Source organism: Mustelus asterias, chromosome 9, assembly GCF_964213995.1.
Source record: "Mustelus asterias chromosome 9, sMusAst1.hap1.1, whole genome shotgun sequence".
NCBI lineage: Eukaryota > Metazoa > Chordata > Chondrichthyes > Carcharhiniformes > Triakidae > Mustelus > Mustelus asterias.
Window position 1 is genome coordinate 27,198,427 of NC_135809.1, and position 18,148 is coordinate 27,216,574.

The 18,148-nt window shown below is 39.9% G+C and overlaps 1 protein-coding gene across 4 annotated transcripts in view; it reads left to right on the top strand.

The window, feature by feature from the left end:
* The window catches only part of cttnbp2 (cortactin binding protein 2), a 170,527-nt gene that overhangs the window by 133,347 nt on the left and 19,032 nt on the right, over positions 1–18,148 (top strand). For all 4 annotated transcript variants that reach the window (XM_078219864.1, XM_078219863.1, XM_078219861.1 and 1 more), the window contains 3 exons: positions 7,021–7,107; positions 9,409–9,508; positions 14,004–14,162. In XM_078219864.1, the coding sequence (XP_078075990.1) occupies positions 7,021–7,107; positions 9,409–9,508; positions 14,004–14,162 (346 nt within the window). The remainder of the gene's footprint in view (positions 1–7,020; positions 7,108–9,408; positions 9,509–14,003; positions 14,163–18,148) is intronic.

Below are 18,148 nucleotides of genomic sequence, written 5' to 3' on the forward strand. Positions count from 1 at the left end.
TCCACTTTGACGTTGCTGTGCTAAGTTTCCTCCTGTAGAGATTCTCCCTTTACATACCAGCATATACACTACTAATTTACTTGATTTAATCTGTTGTTTTTTGGGTGAATTTCTTGAAATGTTCATAATTAGATCACTTACTAAGTGACTGATAGATTTGCCTGATGTTCAAAAACTGCTTTGAAATTCCTGAGTTGGTTCTGACACTTAACAGTCTCTTATTTCCCTGTAATTTTGGACAAAAAATGGTTCTTTTGGTGCAATTTTTCTGTTATTAGAGCATAACTTCTAAAATAATGACTTTCTATAGCTCAGATATTACGGTTAGTTTAATCATTTTGTGAAGAAGTCCAATTCAACACACATTGTCATGATTGGTCAGAAGGCATGCTTAATCTCAGGTTTGTAGATGTAATTTGCACTCATCAAGTTTTTCTCGCAGTTTGAATCCTCCTGAACCCCTCTTGTTAAATTACAGCCTTTTCTACTCAAGCGTCTTTTGTTCTCTGCCCATGAAGCTTTTTTGCAGATTGTAAACAAATTGTATTACATATCATTATCTTCTGATCTGACAAGTACAAGTGAAGATTATAGCGAAGGGGGCATAATATTTTGGAACGAAAACCCGTACTGGAATTCATTTCCCCTTCAATAATTATCGGGTTTTCAATTGTTCAGAGACTTAACAAAAACTTGGAAAAAGTTTCTGCGGATTTTGGAAAATTTAAAGCCCATAGCAGTGTGGATAAGAAGTTGGCTGAGGGACAGGCAGCAGAGGAGTGTTGAACAATTATTTATTGGACTGGAGGAAACAATCCTGTGGATTGGAGTCAGATCGTTGCTTTTTCTGATGTATATCGCCTGGACTTGAGTGTGCAGACGACACAAAACTTGGAAGTATTGTGAATTTTGAGGGAGATAGTGATGGGTTTCAAGTGGACATAGGCCGACGGAATGAACAGACACGTGCAGCTGAAATTTAATGCAGAAAAGTGTAAAGTGATACAGCTTGGTCAAAAGAACAAGGAGAGGCAATTATAAAGTAAGGGATACAATTCTGAAGGGGATGTGGGAGCAGAAGGGCCTGCAAGTATCGGTGCACAAACATTTGAAGGCAGTGGTGCTATGGGACATTTTGAAGTGCAGGAGCTCTGTAACAATGTATTGGCCACAGCACATTGAGGCAGATACGTTAGCGACATTTAAGACTTACCTGGATAGGTACATGAACAGGTGGGGTATAGAGGGATACAGGCAGTTGGTCTAGATAGGACAACATGATCGGTGCTGGCTTGGTGGGCCACAGGGCCTGTTCCTGTGCTGTACTGTTCTTTGTTCATACTATTATGTTGTTTTCCTATGTATTGGGTCCCCAATTGTCAATAAAAACTATGATTTTTAAGTAAAAAAATATTAGTGCTGGGTGGCACTAAAACCCTGAGTCCAGGCTCCCCAAGGCCTTAGGCCTAATGTTCAGAACCATCTACACACCCTTTCCTCAGAGCAGCACGCTGCCAGCATGGCACCATAGATTGATAGTGGCAGCGCAAGCTGAGGAAATGGTTAATAAGGCATACATATTTTGGGCATTCTAAATCAAGGCATACAAATGTTGTGTATTCTAAATCGAAGCATAGAGTACAAAAACAAGGAAATAATATTGAACTTTTATGAAACATTGGTTCCACCTCAAATGGCATGACGTCCTAATGGGAATAACGTGAAGACTTTAGAGTGGATGCAGACAATACTTACAAGAATGGACCCAGGGATGAGTGAGTTCAGTTACGTGGATAGGTTGGAGAGAGAAGTCAGGGTTGTTTTCCTTCTGGAAAAGAAGGTTGAGGGGAATGACGGGAGACATTCAAAATCATAAGGGTTAAAGACAGTGGAGGCGATTCTCTCAGCCAGCGCAGTGGGGGCTTGCCCCCTGGGAACTGCCAGCTTGGCAGTGTCAGCCTGAACGCCGGCACTGCCCAAGGGGCAAAGTGGCAATGCCTATGGGGGCACTTTGGTACTACCTGATGGGCAGTGCCAAGGGGAGGGGCCTAATGGGGACGGGGCCTATAGGGGCGGTGCCTCTGGGGGAATTGCGTGGCCAGTGATGAGAGGCTGCTGTGCTGGCCAGCAATCGGGAGGCCGGCAGTGCGGGGCTACTGCGCATGTGCCAATCTCGGCGCTGACAGATCGGCACACGCAGAGTGGCCCGCTCAGCATTATGCTGCCGACCTCTCCAGTGGGAGTAGGCCCCACCCCCTTATTTTTAATGAGATTCACGCTAGTGCACTCTGCAGTACATAGTGTGGGAGAATCATTTTGGAAGTCCCTCTGAAAAAGCCAGCGGGATTTACTCAAGTTTTTACGCGAATTCGACACTTGGAATCTTTTTGGGTAATCCCACCCAGTGTCTTTGGAGAGAAATCCTTCCTGTTGGCAGCAGTATTGAGAAGAAAAGGAGACTGAGGTAATTGACTAAAGAACCAACAATTACATTTGGGAAAATGTTTTTAGCAGGGTGTGGTTAGGATCTGGAATACACTGCTGAGAGTGTGATGGATAAAGATTCAATCATGGCTTTCAAAGGGGTATTGCATAAATGCCTGAAGAGAGACAATTTGCAGGGTGACAGGGAAAGGGCTGTAGAGTAACTAGTTGAGTAGCTCTTGCAGAGACGTGATGGACTGAATGGCTTCTGTGCTATAACCATTCTACAATTAGTTCTGATTGGACATATTCCTGGTTGTTTTATCACATAACCTGCCTCCAACTTCCCTGCCTAGAAAAAATTGCTTTATTTGGGCGGCACGGTAGCACAGTGGTTAGCACTGCTGTCTCAGAGCACCAGGAACCTGGGTTCAATTCGGGTGACTGTGTGGAGTTTGCACATTCTCCCTGCGTCTGCATGGGTTTCCTCCCATAGTCCAAAGATGTGGGGGATAGACTGATTGGCTATGTTAAATTGCCCCTTAGTGTCAAAGGGAGTAAATATGTGGGGTTTCGGGAGTAGGGCCTGGATTGGATTGTTGTCAATGCCTTTTTGGTTGGCCAAATGGCCTCCTTCTGCACTGTAGGGGTTCTGTGATTCTTTTATGATTCCCCATTTCTATAATGGGCCATAACTTTCAAGCCCACAAGTGTAGTATTGAAGGGATACCCCATAGAAGGGAAACCCCTTTGGAAGTTCACGGATAGGTTTTGCATAACATTGCCTGGAAGTGCACACGTCACCTGGGGCACTGCTCTTCGCTGGGAACCATCCAAAAATGTGATTTAAATTGCAAGCTTAGATGGTTCCAACTAGAAAGTAGTTACCCGCAAAGAGTTAGAAAAATTAAAACCTCTTCCAACTTCTGGATAACAATTGCACCCCAATCTCCCAAATCCTATATTCTTATCTTCCCCCTGGCCTGTCAAGAATCTTTAAACTTCACTGAACCTTTAAACTTGCCCGTTTTACCATTTTTTAAAAAAGGGCCATGTCTTCCTTTCATTCAGCTGAGCTGTCCTTCGATAGTAGATCTCAGGTGCATATGGCACTATTCTGAACTCGTCCAGCCTGTGTTGCATAATGTTAACTGACCTGCTGTGTATGTCCTGCATTTCCTGATTTTTATTGGCTCCAACTTGTTTCTGTTTCATCTGTGCAACTGATCTGTCTATCAGTGTGTAACACTTAATGTATCAATAATATGACACCCAAATGAACAAAAGAAGCCTCACCACCACTTCCTTTCTTAAAAGTTAAATAACCACAATAAATATATTCATGTTTTATTAATTTCTGTGATAAAACCACTAGTCATACTTCCCACCAGTACTTCCAGCCGGAGTGTGAAACCTTTATCATATCACATTATACGTTATGGAAATGTTGGAAAAAGAGAAAGACAGCAAAGTATCAACATATAATCCAGTCATACAAAGGAAGATAATAGGGGTTGAATGACCTGCCAATTGCCTACTGAAAAATTGACAGATGATATTAAAGATCTGTGTGATGATTGAGAAGCATTAGAGGCACAATAGAATATTATAAAAGGTGGAAGATTAAAAGGCACAAATGCGTTTCACCACATTCAAAAGGAAAAATTGCAATAACAAGTCTTGCTGAATGGAGTTGGTCTGATATGTTGAATAGTAAATGTTCAGCTTAGAACTAGAAAAAGGCTGCAAGACTCCAGTAGGGCTTCCAACTCTGGATTCGAGTGTCGTTCACACGATGTTTAATTGTAACATTTGATCACTTGACACTTCCACCGTTTACACATATTGTTGCATTTACTGGACAGTGTTTAGGCCCCAATAGTTGAATGACTTTCCTCACTATGAGCCCAATTTTTATTTTTGTTCATTAGCAGCGTGGACAGAAAATTGGGAAATTTACCTAGTGCACCCATAGAATTGTTTCCCGCTGCTTTAGGAGTTGAAATCTCAAATCTTAGCAATAGTCTGCAGATTAATTTGTTATTCCTGGGGCCACCAGGGCAATTTGGCAGTTGTTGGTAACCCTGCTTTCTGGGTGGCTCACTGAGTAAATGTGGTGACAAATTATATTGTACAGACAAAGGAGAGGGAAAGGTTACCAGGGAGCTTGCTCTGCTGACGGAGAAACTATAATTGTTACTTATGAGCTCATCTGCTGCATTTGTATTGCTCACCTTTATATTGCTTGTTTTTGTTTCTTGTTCTGACAGTGCAGTAATGTTTCATGGCACAGCTAGCTTAATGGAATCAAGTGTTGGCCTATGTACCAGTATAAGGAACCAATATGAATTATGTACTGAGGTTGTATACAGTTAGTATGTCGAATTAAGAGGTTACAGCAGCACACAGTATGTTTAATGTGAAGGTATTCAGATATCCTCTGCTGGTGGTGTGCTGACATGATTTTCCTACCAAAATGTATCATATCTCACTTCTCTCTATTGAACTTCATCTGCAATGTATCTGTCCATTCCACCAATTCGTCCCTTTGAAGTTCTGCACTGTCCTCCTCACGGTTTAAAATGCTTCCAATTTTTCTATCGTCTGCAAACATTGAAATTGTCCACGTGCACACCAAGATCTATGTCATTAATATATATCCGGAAAAGTAAGGATCTCAATACTGACTCCTGGGAAACGCCACTACATACCATACTCCAGCCTGAAAAATATCCATTGGCCATTGCTCTCTGCTACCAATTATTCGGCCAACTTTGCATCCACGTTGCTGCTGCCTCTTCTTTTCCGTGAGCTATAATATTTCTCATACGTCTGCTGTGTGGTTATGTACTGAATGACTTCTGAAAATTCACATACACCACATTAACAGCATTACCCTCATCAATCCTTTTTGCTACCTCCCCAAAACGCTCCAGCAAGCTAATGAAGGCGTCAAGGCATATGAGGGGAGTGCAGAAGTATGGCATTGAGATGGAGGATCAGCCATGATCATATTGAATATGAGAGCAGTCTCGAAGGGCCAAATGGTGTATACCTGCTCCCATTGCCTTTGTTTCTAATACCTACTATAATGCCAAATGGTAAAAGAATCAAAGACTTGTAAAGAATGATAGCTGACTACACCTACATTCAACCAGTTAATTATTCAGAAATAGTCATGTTTCTGACATTGCAGCATTATGAATAGAGACCCAACATCTGGTTTAAAAGAAACAACTAAAACCGATTGCACTGCAGCAACTCTTTCAACATTCTCTCAGTTCTAAGCTGATATCTGCCTCATGACCCATTGCAATGAAGTGGATGGATATACAAAATGGTGAATCTAGGTAGAAGCATTATCATCTCAAATAAGAACCCGGGTGCTGAATCTTCGTCGCATTCTTTAATTTACCCTCCTTAGGAAACTGATCTTAAATACTATGGAAATATATGAGCATTCGAAGATGAAGTATTTTGGAGAAAATATGAATTCAGAAATGAAGGATGTTGCTAATAGCATTTGGCTGTTCTTTTGTGAATCAAACTGTATTTAACCCACTTACAAACATCTGGCATGGTTTTTGAGTCTTAACTCTTGATGTGACCAGCCAAATTGTATGATCATCATCTACACGAGGAGTATTCCTCTGCTGCCTTTTAATTTCAAAATTTCTTAATAGTGTAGCATACATATTTAATATATTTCATAAACTGTGATCTCTTCATGATGCTTTCACTGTGACATTTGGGAATCTCTGTCAGGTAAATTAAAGAATGTGACGAAGATTCAGCACCTGCGTTCTTATTTGAGATTATAATGCTTCTACCTAGATTAACCATTTTATATATCCATCCACTGCAGTGGTTAGCATATTATTAAGCATACTTAAATATAATAGTGAAAAAATCTTAAATATTTCCAAAATTCCTCCTTGTCCTTTTTGTGTGCTGCAAATGACTGCTTAACACCATTATATTGTGCATATCAGTTGTTACTCTTAAGGGACTAAGGTGCAGAGATGGAAAGCTGAAAAATTGGAATTTGATACACTTCTGAAATAACTCCTCCGAGACCAATGTCTCTTCACCAGATTCACTTTGTTAACAAATTCAGTTCCACTCCTAAGAGTGCTTCAGGTACAAAGTCAGATTCCAGAATGTCAGTAGCCTTGACACTTCTATATATCTACAGGTGCCATAATTGGACAGTCAATCATTATCTCAGAGCCAACCTCATCGGCCTCATTGAGGTCGTTGCAGGTTCATTCTGACAAATAGGGCAGGATTTTCCGGCTGCGCTCGCCCCAAAACTGGGAAGTCCCGCCTGAGGTCAATGGACCTTTGGTCCACCCCCCTGCCTGCTCCAATTCCCGTGGCGGGCGGGACAGGAAAGTTCACCCATGGTTTTAACCTGAAATAAACTTGATTTTGCACTTGCACTCAGTGAGACCGATGCATTTACACCATTTTCTTTGTTATTACAGTTAATTCTCTTAACTATTGCATGTAGTTCTGCAATACACCTTTTTAATTAAATAACTGATTATCTTTTATTTAATTGTCTAAACATTTTTTTGAAATTCCTGTCAATAGGTTGAACAGTATCATAACGTAATTTTTCATGGACCAGTAGGAAGTTGCCAAGAAGATATCGCACGTCAAATAGCAAATGGTATTAAGGTAACTAAGTTCTCACACTAATATTTCCTATAAGTGTTATGCATTTTATATTCTAAGGTGTTAACATTAAGATTTTCTTTAATGGTCTGGATTATTTAGGCAGTTTATTAAAAATCTTGATAATCTAGATGTGGAGTTCGCCTCTCCTTCCCCCATCCTGCTCCGTCGATATGTTTGAAACCATCACCATGAGTTAACAGGCATTGAGAACTGTGCTCACAGGAGAATAGATCTGTAGCACTCCAATAAAATTTCAGGTCCCCGTGGAGCCACTTATTTCATGTTTTGTCGCAATCCATTTTGAATATGCTGATCATCTCCTCTGGTGTTGTACATAGATAATACGTTCAAGCAAAGCATGATTAGAGAGTGTGAGAATTCAAATCATGGCTTCCAGGTGTAATTGAATCTTCATTTTAAAGTTATGCATTCTGTCATCTCATGTGTGTTTCCATTGTAATTATTGTATCCAGATGTAATGATGAAACTGCTGTTGCAAAATTAGCCAGGTTGTCTTGTTAGTTATTTCAGCGCAATTTTCCTGGAATCAAAAAAACAACGCAAAAGATCAGAGAATTCTCAGTGCAGGTTACGTTTATCCCAGTCAAGTTTCTGCTTTTTTCTTTTGCGCTGGTTTTTTAAAAATATCGTACTTGGGGGAAGGAAATCTGCCATCCTTGCCTGGCCTACATGTGACTCCAGGCCCACAGCAATGTGGTTGACTCTTAAATGCCATCTGGAATGGCCTTGGTTCAAGGTCAGTTAGGGATTGGCAGTAAATGCTGGTCCCAGCAGGCGATGCCCACATCCCATAAGTAATTTCTTTTAAGAACTTGACGCCACACACAATACTGACCATGCCCAAGATCAAACTAATCACCATTGCAAGTTTCTGCTGGTAGCATTAATATAAAGGTCTTGGAGCGATTTCTTAAAAATTAATCATTTTTTAAGCACGAGGGCATTAATAATTACATTTTGAATGCAATTCTTTTTAGCTTGCGAAGAACTTGCCTGCAGTACAATACAATTAGCAGATAGTTCTGGATAGTTTTACTTAAAAAAAAGTTCAGTTATTTAAAAGCTGCTTATTCTCAGCTGGTGATCTGGACACTGATTTAAAATGTTTTTTTTGTGATAAATCCACTTTGCACTGTATTAATCTAACTGCACCAAGTTACCATTGTTGCTTTCAAAATATTCCTTAATATAGTTATTTAAAAATAAGAAGTTTGAATGCTGTCCAATTGCGCTGGTTGTGACAGATTCTACATACCTTGGGGAGAAACATTTCTTAGAACTAGTACAATTTGCACCCACTCCAAAAAGGATCTTGAGGCCTCTATGTTCCTATTATGCATCTTGTCTGTGGTGGTTACTGCAGCACCTTCCCTAGTGACAGGGTAATAACCAAGTGGAGCAAGTTGCCATTGAACAGTGACATTTGCAGCTGTAGCATTCGGAGAAAAGGAAATAAAATGAATCACAAAGGATAAATTCATACAATGCAGAAATGAAGTTTATTAGTGTCACAAGTAGGCTTACATTAACACTGCAGTGAAGTCACTGTGAAAATCCCCCAGTTGCCACACTCTGGCAACTGTTCGGGTACACTGAGGAAGAATTTAGCATGGCCAATGCACCTAATCAGCACATCTTTCAGAGCATGGGAGGAATCTGGAGGAAACCCACGTAGACAAGGGGAGAACGTGCAGACTCCGCACGGACAGTGACCCAAGCTAGGAATCAAACCTGGGTCCCTGGTGCTGTGAGACAGTAATCAGTTCTGGGTGGCAGTCGTGAAGAGCTTGAATGTCACACCGATTTTACCATCATCTGAACCGGGTGTTGATGTGTTAACTATATATGTTGCATTAAGAAGGGATCAAAGTGCCATATTCTGCATTATATGGGCTTGCAGTTGTTTGAAAATTTTGATCAGGCCATTCTGAAGTAACCACCATGGACAAGATGCTTAATTAGAACATAGAGACCTCAAGGTCCCTTTTGGACTGGATGCAAATTGTACTAGCTCTAAGTAATGCTTCTCCCCCCCCCAAGGTATGTAAAATCAGTCACAACCAGTGCAATTGAACAGCACTTTCTAACTTCTTATTAGGAATATTTTTAAAGAGCCAATTAAGAGTGGCATTTTGGTGCAGTTTAATTAATACAGCAGCCTTAGTCACTAAGGGAATACTGCAGTAAAGACTTGAAGTGGGATGGTATTTGCATCTTTCCTGACTGACCTGGAAACTACCGTTTGGAGTTAATTAGTGCACATTTTGCAATTCTCCATAGCACAAACTAGAAGCTGTTGGTTCCAGCTGTGAAATCATACAAATTGAGATGGAAGCAAGTTCATCAAAGGACCAGCTGGTGGAGCTGTTTATTCAAAGTGGTAAGAGATCCATTATTGGGACTGTAGAAATGAACTTGTTGAGAAAATGCCAAGTGGCACTCGTTGGGTATGGCCGTGTTTTTTTTAAATTAAGATGCTTACCAACAAAAGGATCCTGAGGGAAATATCTCCACTTGTTTGTAGGAATTTAACCTATAGTTTAGCCACTATACATAACCTATATTGTAATTATAGTCTGAAGTAGAATTCCTATTCATCCGAGGGTAAAGTAGCTTTCTGAGTTGGCTTAACGGTAGCATTTTGCTTCTAAATGAGAGGTTGTGGGTTCAAGGTTCACTCCAAAGAAATGAGCATTTAGTCCATGTTGAGACCCCATACTGTATTAAGGATGCTGTCCTTTAAATAAGACTTGCTCAGGTGTAATTTTCCCACTCAGGTGGATGTAAAAGATTACAGGGCACTGCCAAAGAAAAACAGCTATCCTGGTCAATCTTCTTCCCTTAACCAGCACCACCCAAAACAGATTAACTGGGCATTGATTTCATTGCTGTTTGAGGGACCTTGCTTTGTTTTCTCACATGATGGCAGAGACTACACTTGGTAAATTAATTCATGGTGTTGATGACCATTTTCAGCATTTGCCGTTGGTAGCCGGTCTGGCAGCACCTGTGAAGGGAGAAACCTTTATGAAAGAACATCAATCCGAAACATTAACTCTGTTCCTGCAGCCAGGCTGCAGAGTATCTCCAGCATTTGCTGCTTTTATTTCACATTTCCAATATTTGGAGTATTTTGCTTTTGTATTTTCATTGTGATGAGTTTTGAACCTTCCAGAGGGTATGAAAGGGTCTTTCATTTCTACTTAAATAAATATTCTAACTCTATTTATTGCTGGATTCACGTCAGTTAAAATTTGCATTGTCTTAATTGTTCTAAAAGGATAAACCTATACGTTTTTGCTTGCTGTTACCTTGTCACATTTTCCAGGGACACAAATAGGAAATTATAATTCCAGAAGCTGATTATGGAGAGAAGTGGTGTTCGAGACCTTGAGGAGACTTGATACAATAAGCAGTATAACTCTGTGTCAAACCATATATACCTGAGCTTTACTCCCTGCTATATATAGCTGAGCTTTTCTCTGTGCATCAGCACAGGACTCTCTTATACCATTACGGAATTGCAGTCAGGGGCAGCCAGCTGTATAACCTCATTCTCAGACCAGAAAGACAACATCACCTCAGACTTGGTATCTTTCGGTCACCCCTTCTAAATATTTAATGCTTCAAAACTGGCCTGCAAGCTGCCATTTTGTCGAATTCTCTAATATAATGGCAAGTTCTACTCTAGTGACATAATGAGGCAAAACAATAGTCTGCTTGTAGAAAACTATAATGCATAGAAGCAGTAGCACCTTTAACATTGTGAAATGTGATTAGACACATTGGTGCCAATTATATCAGTCTCTCTCTTGCACAATAAGAATTAGGCAAAATGGTTAAGTGATAAGTGTACGGTTAGCTGGCAATACACATTATGATCTCTGTAGAGACCACTAACTCTTCAATTTTACTTTGAAAACATTGTTATTTATTAAAGGAATGAAGCGACAAGGTGCATTTTTAAATCAAAAGAATTTTATGACACAAAAATTGAAGAATGGGAATGCTAATAACTGTTTCTCAAATATCTTATGGTGACGATATTAAAAGTACAGTTACGAACTCTACTTCAAACCAAAATTCTTTACTTTCCTTTTACACCCATTTGACTTGAACCCCAAAAATCTTGAGTCACATACTTATCAAAAATTGGAAGATTAACCATCCTGGTCGAGTACTGTTTCAAAGAATCATACAAGCCTTATATTATAAGGGGTGTAATTTCATGAGCTTTCTGCTTACTACTGACAAGGTTGTCCCTTCAGATCTCCTCCATCTGTCTCACGATTATAGACTCCCTGTTTAACATTGGTGTCACTTTTGACTTGGGCATTGACACCTCTAGTCAGAACCGTATTATTTCATTGTGAGTTTTGTCCAATGAGGTGGTTGTACAACATAGTCTTTGATATGAGGGAATTATGCTGCCTGTGATTTAGCAGCATTGCTTGAAATCGGCACAGTTACACTATCCACTACTTGCTCCTGATCATTCTTTTTACATTGGCATAATACTGCGGATATTGAAAACCTTAAAACAGAAAATGCTGGAAATACTCAGCAAGTCTGGCTTCGGGTGAAAGGCCACAAACCTGAAATTATTAACTCTATTTCTCTCCCCACAGATGCTACCAAACCTACTGGGTATTTCCAGCATTTTCTGTTTTTATTTCATTCTTTTTACGTATTGGCTGAAGTCTGCTCTTTTTGGAGCCAAATAAGAGAGGGAAAAGAAACTGATGCAAGCTGTTACAATTCTGCAGTAAACCACTGGAATTTGTGGAGCATACAAAACTACAGGAGAAAAGTCCTCATGTTTTATAAACAAAGTTTGAGAAGCATAGTCTATTAAACTAAACCTGGTGGGGGTTAAACCCTACGCTTAAACACAAGAAGCAAAATTACATTGCAAGCTCAAATTATGCTGTTTTGGTGTGCAGAAAAATCCACTTTCTCCACAAGATTTGGTGAAAATTGTGGATTGATACCAGATTTAAAATTATAACGGTGACACAGTGGTTAGCACTGCTACCTCACAGCGCCACGCCAGGCACCTGGATTCGACTCCTGGCTTGGGTCACTGTCTGTGTGGAGTCTGCACATTCCACCCATGTCTGCGTGGGTTTCCTCCGGGTACTCCGGTTTCCTCCCACAGTCCAAAAGATGTGCTGGTTAGGTGCATTGGCCATGCTAAGTTCTCCCTCAGTGTACCTGACCAGGCACTGGAATGTGGCAACTAGGGGATTTTCACAGTAACTTCATTGCAGTGTTAATGTAAGCCTACTTGTGACACTAATAAATAAACTAATAAAATAAACTGATTTGGGTTTGCTTTGAGCATTTGACTGTTGCGAGGTCTTCATAATTTGCTACCTACTCAACACTGTCTTTGAGAAAAATGTTTTGTTAAACTAATAAATTTTATCATCTAATTTGAATCACAACAGGGCTGAGTTGTATAGACTACTCCACATATAATATGTAACCCATATTGACACATCCTTCAGCCTTTCCCCTTGGCTTGTAATGAAATGCTCACTATAGAAAGCTTACATCCTGTTAATTCAACACCACAGGGTGGTACAATGTCACGCTGTGCCACTATCACCCTCTTCCTGCCTCTTTTGTAGGACTCTGTTAGATTCTGTAATAAAATCGAAAAACTTCCCTTGGGTTGAGTTTCATCAAGATCATCAAAAAGACTCATGAACAAACTATTATTGCGGTGTCATTTTCTATGCTCTTCAAACGCTTCAATGAAGCAAGATGCCCATCTGGCATTTTACTGAGACCAACATTGTGGGAACTATAGTGGGACTGATGCCAAATAGTATCTTTAATAGTGAAGAATGAGTGAAAAGCAAATCAAACCTATTTGCAATTATGGGTGAGCTAAAGGTTGTTTGCCCACTGCAATGAAAACTGCTTAACACGCTAATTTAAATGAATTTCTTGCTAAATAATGAACTATTTCTTGAGCATTTCTGTGTAATCTATTTTGTTTGAAACCTGAATGGAACCCATTTACTATGCTAATTCTCCTAGCTTAAATCACTTTGATTAAATTAGTTTGATAAAATGTCTCATTTGGTTGAATAGTAGAAAATTCAGTTCAGAATAGATAAACATGAAGCACTACATGATAGAAAGAATAACTGGCTGATAAACACACATCAGACAAGAATGAAGTTAAAGGAGATCTATGAGTACATTTCACTTGGTACATAAGATGAAGACCAATGTGGAATAGCAATTAACAAATTCACGCAAAAGTCAAATGTCTAGAGTCTTTTTTGGGGTGGGGGGAATGCTAAGAGTAGATGAATCTGGCTGCATAAATTTTCATGTGATGTGCATCTGATTTCAGTTGTGCCATAAAAATTTTCTGATTAGTCAATTATTTCTTCTGTTAATGTTGGTTAATGCCCTCTGCTTTTGCCACTTAAAGCATAGTGGAGAGAATATTGAGTTCTAAATTTAACATCCTACAGCAAATACAATTGCCGATTTGTGAGGGCTATGGATGGAGAAAACATTGGGCACAGTTGGCTTCTGGGCCAGAGTATTAGTTTGTTAGAACACTGGCATTTACTGCAGCAAGTAATTGGAGCAGTGTGTTTGAGTTATAAAACTGCTTTGGACTTCTCATTACAGAAAAAAACACATTGAATGTTCCACTGGTAATTACATATTAGCTGTATTAAAATCTAATATTTGATCAACGTTAGTTAGAATTTTAACAATTGGGACAATCCTGTTTTTGGTTTTTAATTTCTGAATCTGAAATTAGGTGTGACACCTTTTCTTTCCAAATGACATACAAACCTTCACCAAAGTGCTAGTTTTTGAACACTGCTGTCAATATGTTCTAGGTATCCTGGTTCCTTTGAGACAGTCTCCTGTTACCGAGAAGGCTACTGTTGTTCTGATAGAAAACCTGGAAACAGCTACTTCACTTTCCGTGTTTCTGGGCGAGCTACTGGATGCGCTAGAAAACCGGGGTGTAGAACACCCATTCACCTTTCAACATGGTAAATTGCCATTGTCTATTTGTGTTCATTGAATTGTAAATAGATTTTTTTAAAATTGTAAGCGTGCCTGACAAACCACCAACTTACAGCTCCAAGGTTTGGAACCAACTATTTCGTGATGCAGTCATTCTCACAACAATAAGATGTATCATCAGATGTGATGAACAACCTTGATTTAGTTCATCTCCTTTCGGAACGGAAGCAGCTGCTTGTCATTCACACTGTGGGACATTGACCTAGATCTCCAGTTTGCGTGCTGAACATATGTATGAAAATGTCATCGTGAATTTATAGATGGCGGATGTCACATGCTGTTTCCTACTCAATTCAAACCCCAGGCTGCTATTGCATCAATCAAAATGAACTGAACATGTGTTTCTTTTTTCATTTTGGTGTCGCAGATTTACATATGAAAATAAGTTTCTTGCAAACTACAAGCAACTTGTTTGTCGTTTGAGTGTCAGTAAGATTCTAGCTTCTTAAAACCACTTCAAATATTTGTTCACTAATAATAGTCTTTTTAAAAAAATCACTTTAAACATGATCTCTGAAAATATGGTACAATTGATGAGATTCTTTTTTAACCTGGAGATTCCCAAATTAATTTTGCTGATCCCCACTTTCAAGATTCATATCTCATGATTGCCACCCACTTCCCAAGAAACAATGATTGGAGCTCTCATCTTTGACCCGGATAGTCAGAAGCTTTTTCCCAGGGTGGAATTACTAGGGGGCATAGGTTTAAGGTGCGAGGGACAAGGTTTAAAGGAGATGTACAAGGCAAGTTTTTTTTTTTACATAGAGGGTGGTGGGTACCTGGAACTCGCTGCCGGGAGAGGTAGTGGATACGATGGTGACTTTTAAGGGGCGTCTGGACAAATACATGAATAGGATGGGAAAAGAGGGAAATGGTCCCTGGAAGGGTAGGGGGGTTTTAGCTCAGTCAGGCAGCATGGTTGGTGCAGGCTTGGAGGGCTGAAGAGCCTGTTCCTATGCTGTAGGTTTCTTTGTTCTTTGACGAGGGTCAGAACCAGCAGTAGTGTCTCGACCGCAGATTCTCAGTTTTGCTTTCCACTGAGTTTATTAAATATCTCTGAGTAAGGCCACCACCAGTTTTGCACCCCTGCTGAAGATGAAAAATTCATCTTGTGTTTTTCATAAAAACAAATAGCTAGCATAACATACTGTAATAATGCTGCCACTACAAAACTGACATCTATCCTGTAAACACAGGGCCACATCGGGCTCAGTCAGCTGGTTATGGCGCAATAAACAGATTTTTTTTAAAAAACCTTCATACAATAAGAATTGGCACATCAAGGCCGTGTAACAGTGCCTAAGAAATTCTGACATTGATTATTATGTTGCTCTGTGGGAATTGAATACATCCTAGCAGTGTGTGCAACCCACTTACCAGCTACTTCAGCAAGAGGTGGATGAAACACTTGAGCATGATTCCAGCCTTTACTTTGAGAGTTCTTTTACAATATTTAACTAGAAATATATCATAGGCACATAGTAAAAGTAGTTTCATTAGCACATCCCCTAAGACACTAAAGGTCCAGCTCTGAAGAAGAGTCATACGGACTTGAACTGGTAACTCCAGTTTTCTCTCTCCACAGATGCTGCCTGACTTGCTGAGGTTTTCCAGCATTTTCAGTTTTTATTTACTTTGTGAGTGTCTTAGTTTGCAACCATCGTCCAAGTTATTGCTGCAGTTATTCCCTATACCGGGTGCTCAATCATTTAGAGAAGCAGCTGTATGGAGCTGCACACTTAGGCTCTGAGCGTAGTTTAAGCTACAACTTGTTAATGATTATTATCATTGCAATGTGAACCTTAATGACCAGACGTGACCTCTGCTGACAAGTTGTCTCCAGTTGCACTTAGGTTCACCCTTTGTTGGACTGCAATCATGTAGATATAGCCATTCATTAAATGCATCCAAGTAAAACTCTTCAGACTATTGTTGACCTCCATGACCACCAACCCTTCTCCTTTACCCTTCCCTTCAAAGCATCGCTGTACTTCCAGTAGAAAAACATTGCTTTTAAAATTGCATTTGTTATAAAGTAATGCAATTCTATACATTATGTAGAATTATTGTATATTGTATTGTATATTCTGCTCATTGCATTGAATGATGCTGACCTATCACAGTGGTCCGTACTAGAATTTTTCCTAATTAATTTTGTAAGAATAATTAAATATTGTTTAATAGACAAGACTTATGATTCATAAGTTATGCAGAATTTTAAAATACCCCCACCCCACAAAAAGGATTTTACATATTTACAGTGGGTTAAATTCAAGAAAACTGAAAACACAACTAATTTTGTTTGCACAGTCATCATCCTTAACTATAATTGAACAAGCTGAGCAATTGTCACACTTCTGTGTCAGAATTCGATTGCAGAATACTTCACCTGTGCTTAACCTAATGTCTAGTGAGCATTGCCACACCAAATTGAAAAATAAATCAAGAAGTCCTTATGCTAGAACACTTTTATTGCATGTACTGTACTTTTCAAGTGGGTTTATTGTATTTTATTAAGCCAAATATTTTTGGATCATTAGTTACTTGTGCTGTGGTTGCTGCATATGTTTTAATTAAACATTCCTGCGAAGCACAGGTGATTACCCCTGAGATGAATAAGTATATTTAGCTTTTGAGAATATTTATGCTTTTCTGAAAATATATGTTGAAGAATTCCACATTTTAAATTGCATATGTTATGTATTTATGGCCTTTGTGAGAAAAGCAAGAAAATTCTGGGATACCAGTAGAAAATCCAAAGAAGCCATTTAAAACTGGCTAGTCTTTGAGCCACATATTCATCTCTCTAATTTCATGTACCCTTTGCCAATTTACACGTGGCTCAGGTAATAATCCAGAGATTATAACCATGGAGGTTTTGTTCTTTAATTTAGTGCCTAACTCCTCAAACTGCCTGCACAGAACCTCCTTCCTTGTTCTGCCTTTGTTGTTGGTACCTACATGAGACCATGAGATCTTCCCCCTCCCACTGCACGGTCCTCTCCATCCCTGAGCAGATGTCCCAAACACCGCACCGAGCAGGCAACACAGCCTTCAATCCTGGCTACAGAGAACAGTGTCTGTTCCCCTGGCTATAGCTTACATTTATCTTTTCTTCCCCAAACTTTAACAGCTCCCTGAACTATGGTGCTATGGTTGGTCAGTTTCATAGAATCATAGAAATCATAGAAACCCTACAGTGCAGAAGGAGGCCATTCGGCCCATCGAGTCCGCACCGACCACAATCCCACCCAGGCCCTACCCCCACATATTTTACCCGCTAATCCCTCGAACCTACACATCCCAGGACGCTAAGGGGCAATTTTTATTTTAACCTGGCCAATCAACCTAACCCACACATCTTTGCTCATTCTCCCTACAGTCCTTGCTTTTGTCCACACGGAGCAAGAATCTCAAACCTGTTGGACAAGGTCAAGGGCTGAGGTTCCTGCATTCCTCTACCTGCCTCAGTCGCGGTCACACCCTCCTAACCCTGACCACTGAAAGAATTAAAGGCAGTTAATCTAAGGCATGTGACTGCCTCCTGAAATACAGCATCCAAGTAACTCTCCCCCTCCCTGATGTGGCGCACAGTCTGAAGCTCCAATTCCAGCTCACTAACTCTGAGCCAAAGTTCCTCGAGCAACCAACATTTGCTGCGGATGTGGTCGCTATGAATGACAATGGGGTCCACCAGCTTCCACATGTTGCAGCTACAACACATTGGGATAGATCTATGCAGTTGGAGGACTATGTAGGGGGAAGATGTCTAGAGATGATGAGGTCAGTGACAGTCCTGGAACAATGATTTGATGTATGACTGAGATTGACCATCTCACACTGACCTCACAGGGGCAGGCTAAAAGCCTTATTGTAGAATCTCACTTTGACACTCGTCATCAAACTTTGCTTTAATTTCTGATTATATTTCAGTCATTCTAAATTACGT